Genomic DNA, 5,000 nt, shown 5'->3' on the forward strand with positions numbered 1-5,000 from the left:
CTATGAACGTTAAACGTGCACTGTCAATTTTTTTAAATTAAAAAACTTTTCTGTAATTTATGAAATATCTACTCGGAGAGCGTTCCACAAGTCATTCAGCGTGATTGTGTGTGTGTGTGTGTGTGTGTGTGTGTGTGTGTGTGTGTGTGTGTGTGTGTGTGTGTGTGTGTGTGTGTGTGTGTGCACCACGTACATTATTCCAGGCCAGGCAGTTCCTCTTCAAGTCCCCGAACAAACTGTACGTGGAGTGCCATCCATCAAGGTCAGTGTACACGAAAGAAAAATCAACACCTGATTTGTCTGTATGTCAGAAGCAATGTTCACAGCCATAGGATACGTTCAGGCTGGACAGGGTGAGACATTGTCAGTAAGTGAGCCAGCTGTCAGTCATACATCTTCACACTGAACACAGTCACACACTGTCAGTCATACATCTTCACACTGAACACAGTCACACACTGTCAGTTATACATCTCCACACTGAACAGTCACACACTGTCAGTCATGCATCGTTCACACTGAACACAGTCACACACTGTCAGTTATACATCTCCACACTGAACACAGTCACACTCTGTCAGTTATACATCTTCACACTGAACACAGTCACACACTGTCAGTTATACATCTTCACACTGAACACACTCACACACTGTCAGTCATACATCTTCACACTGAACACAGTCACAGAGTCAGTCATACATCGTTCACACTGAACACAGTCACACTCTGTCAGTCATACATGTTCACACTGAACACAGTCACACACTATCAGTCATACATCTTCACACTGAACACAGTCACACACTGTCAGTCATACATAGTTCACACTGAACACACTCACAGAGTCAGTCATACATCTTCACACTGAACACACTCACACACTGTCAGTCATACATCGTTCACACTGAACACAGTCACACACTGTCAGTCATACATCTTCACACTGAACACAGTCACACACTGTCAGCGATTCATCTTTACACTGTAAACGGTCACAATAGTGCTCTCCATGCCAAACAAGCCCATTTCAGATGTGCTTGACGTAACCTGAAGAAGTGGAAATGGAATATGATGTCTTGCAAGCAAATTCAGTGATCACAAATCAATACATTCTATCGTCAGACGATAGCCTTATTGTTTATACTGTGGATGTGGTAACGTTTCTCAGCGTTCGTATCCAACAATTTACCCCGTTTGGTGAGGCAGCCTGCAATATAATGTAAATACCACATAGCAAACTTCTGACGGGAGATGACTGTGTCTGACTGTGTGCATTATGTGACGGGGGAGGAGCTGATGTCTTCAGCCAATGAATGACCATGTCTGTGTCCGGCGTTAACGTGTCCTGAGCAAGGACGTGCGCTTCCGAAATGAACAGTGAACTGAGAAAAAAAAGTGACAGGATAAGGGAAGGCGGTGTGAAGCCACCACTGACGGCAATAACCATTTTGACGATAACGTTAGTCACGATGCTTTCTCTTCAGGACTTTAGAGAGTGGAAGATTATTGGAGGGACACCGATGTCACCCGATGAGTTTCCCTCCCTCGTGAGGACGCACGTGATTCAGGATGGCGTGATGTACGAATGGTGTGCTGGCACTGTCATTGACGAGCGTCACGTGCTGTCCTCGGCCCGTTGTTTCCAGTAAGACAGTGTGTTGGTCGGTCTTCTTGTTGGTATGTGTGTATTTTTTAATGTAATCATATTACTAAGTCAGTTGGTCTCTCTCTCTCTCTCTCTCTCTCTCTCTCTCTCTCTCTCTCTCTCTGTGTGTGTGTGTGTGTGTGTGTGTGTGTGTGTGTGCCCATCATGTATGTCACCATATGTCCTCATGGCTCTATTGACAGAAGACATCTATTTCCACAGCTGAATAACACAGCATGAATGTAGAGCCTTTACAACTATGAACACCAGCAGAACTCAGCAAATCCACACAAACACGCAGGTGTAAGCGGACACACACGCACACAGATACACAGCCAATGGCGCGGTGTGCACAGGCTGGAAAACGTGACGTACGCCGTGACAGACAGGCAGTACGGCCTCAGCGCCAAGGAGTCAGAGACGTACGGACAGATACGGGATGTGGAGGACATCATCATCCATCCCAGCTACAATGGTCAGTGTCTCTGTTCACATGGAATGGATGGTGGTTGTCTGTGTGTCTCTGTTCACATGGAATGGGTGATAGTTGTGTCTCTGTTCTGATGGAATAGGTGGTAGTTGTGTCTCTGTTCTGATGGAATGTGTGATGGTTGTGTCTCTGTTCTGATGGAATGGGTGGTGGTTGTGTCTCTGTTCTGATGAAATAGGTGGTGGTTGTGTGTCTGTTCTGATGGAATGTGTGATGGTTGTGTGTCTGTTCTGATGGAATAGGTGGTGGTTGTGTCTCTGTTCTGATGGAATGTGTGATGGTTGTGTGTCTGTTCTGATGGAATGTGTGATGGTTGTGTGTCTGTTCTGATGGAATGTGTGATGGTTGTGTGTCTGTTCTGATGGAATGGGTGGTGGTTGTGTGTCTGTTCTGATGGAATGTGTGATGGTTGTGTGTCTGTTCTGATGGAATGGGTGGTGGTTGTGTGTCTGTTCTGATGGAATGTGTGATGGTTGTGTGTCTGTTCTGATGGAATGTGTGATGGTTGTGTGTCTGTTCTGATGGAATGTGTGATGGTTGTGTGTCTGTTCTGATGGAATGTGTGATGGTTGTGTGTCTGTTCTGATGGAATGTGTGATGGTTGTGTGTCTGTTCTGATGGAATGTGTGATGGTTGTGTCTCTGTTCTGATGGAATAGGTGGTGGTTGTGTGTCTGTTCTGATGGAATGGGTGGTGGTTGTGTGTCTGTTCTGATGGAATGTGTGATGGTTGTGTGTCTGTTCTGATGGAATGTGTGATGGTTGTGTCTCTGTTCTGATGGAATAGGTGGTGGTTGTGTGTCTGTTCTGATGGAATGGGTGGTGGTTGTGTGTCTGTTCTGATGGAATGTGTGATGGTTGTGTGTCTGTTCTGATGGAATGGGTGGTGGTTGTGTCTCTGTTCTGATGGAATAGGTGGTGGTTGTGTCTCTGTTCTGATGGAATAGGTGGTGGTTGTGTGTCTCTGTTCTGATGGAATGGGTAATAGTTGTGTCTCTGTTCTGATGGAATGGGTGGTAGTTGTCTGTGTGCCTCTGTTCTGGTGGAATAGGTGGCGGTTGTGTGTCTCTGTTCTGATGGAATAGGTGGTAGTTGTCTGTGTGCCTCTGTTCTGATGGAATAGGTGGTGGTTGTGTGTCTCTGTTGTGATGGAATGGGTGGTGGTTGTGTCTCTGTTCTGATGGAATAGGTGGTAGTTGTCTGTGTGTCTCTGTTCTGATGGAATGGGTGATAGTTGTGTCTCTGTTCTGATGGAATGGGTGATAGTTGTGTCTCTGTTCTGATGGAATGGGTGATAGTTGTGTCTCTGTTCTGATGGAATGGGTGGTGGTTGTGTCTCTGTTCTGATGAAATAGGTGATAGTTGTCCGTGAGTCTTTGTTCTCATGGAATGGGTGGTAGCTGTCTGTGAGTCTCTGTTCTGATGGAATGGGTGGTGGTTGTGTCTCTGTTCTGATGAAATAGGTGATAGTTGTCCGTAAGTCTCTGTTCTCATGGAATGGGTGGTAGCTGTCTGTGAGTCTCTGTTCTGATGAAATAGGTGGTAGCTGTCTGTGAGTCTCTGTTCTGATGGAATGTGTGATGGTTGTGTGTCTCTGTTGTGATGGAATGGGTGGTGGTTGTGTCTCTGTTCTGATGGAATAGGTGGTAGTTGTCTGTGAGTCTCTGTTCTGATGAAATAGGTGGTAGCTGTCTGTGAGTCTCTGTTGTGATGGAATGGGTGGTGGTTGTGTCTCTGTTCTGATGGAATAGGTGGTAGTTGTCCATGAGTCTCTGTTCTCATGGAATGTGTGGTAGTTGTCTGTGTGTCTCTGTTCTGACGGAATGGGTGATAGTTGTCTGTGTGTCTCTGTTCTCATGGAATGGGTGTTGGTTGTGTGTCTCTGTCCTGATGGAAAAAATTTCACTTTTACCGATTGTTGATAAAATCTTAGGGTCTGACCTACGTTTCGAGTATTGTTAAGCAATATTGCTTCAGTTTTTGTGTCATTCAGTTGTAATTCATTTTGAGACATCAAAAACTTTGAAATCAAAGATGCAAAATTCAGTCACAGAGAAACGTGGGTGGATATCAGTGGAAGAAGATGAGTTGTAGAGTTGTGTAACACCAGCAAACTCAAGATGAGAGACTAAATGTGTTTCAATGAAATTAGAGTGTGCTTGGGTATACAGTATGAAAAGCAAGGGTCTAGAACGGAACTTTGGGGGACTTCAAATTGAAGTGACACAGGATCAAGATAATAGCCAGAGATCTGTACAGTTCTGTCAGAGAGATATGACAGCAAGAATGAACATGTAAGGTCGTGAATGTCAAACACGTTTCTGAAGCAATGCAAGAGAATGGCACGATCAATGGTATCAAAGGCAGCACTAAGGTCTAGCAGGGCACAGACAGACATCGGAGTCGTCAGATGCACAAAACACATCATTAACACGAAGAAGAGCAGTTTCTGCGGAATATTTAGAACTATACGCAGACTGTAATGTGTGAAGGAGATTGAGTTCTGCTATAACTATGATCATGCAGCTGCTGTATGGCGATCTTCGCTACCAATTTGTATTTGTATTTCTTTTTATCACATCAGATTTCTCCATGTGAAATTCGGGCTGCTCTCTCCAGAGAGTGCACGTCACTACACTACAGCGCCCCCCAATGTTTTTTTTGTATTTTTCCCTGCGTGTATTTTATTCGTTTTTCCTATCGAAGTGGATTTTTCTACAGAATTTTGCCAGGAACAAGCCTTTTGTTGCCGTGGGTTATTTTACGTGCGCTAAGTGCATGCTGCACACGGGACCTCGGTTTATCGTCTCATCCGAATGACTAGCGTCCAGACCACCACTCAAGGACTAGTGGAAGGGGAGAA

General features: G+C 44.9%; 1 protein-coding gene across 1 annotated transcript in view; it reads left to right on the forward strand.

Moving 5' to 3' along the window:
- Positions 1-1,523: 1,523 nt before the first annotated feature.
- Positions 1,524-5,000, forward strand: part of LOC143297124 (trypsin-like) — a 23,519-nt gene continuing 20,042 nt past the window's right edge. Inside the window, exons 1-2 of the mRNA XM_076609298.1 lie at positions 1,524-1,648; positions 2,005-2,123. Coding sequence (XP_076465413.1) covers positions 1,524-1,648; positions 2,005-2,123 — 244 coding nt within the window. The remainder of the gene's footprint in view (positions 1,649-2,004; positions 2,124-5,000) is intronic.

This window comes from Babylonia areolata, chromosome 22 (genome assembly GCF_041734735.1).
Source record: "Babylonia areolata isolate BAREFJ2019XMU chromosome 22, ASM4173473v1, whole genome shotgun sequence".
NCBI lineage: Eukaryota > Metazoa > Mollusca > Gastropoda > Neogastropoda > Buccinidae > Babylonia > Babylonia areolata.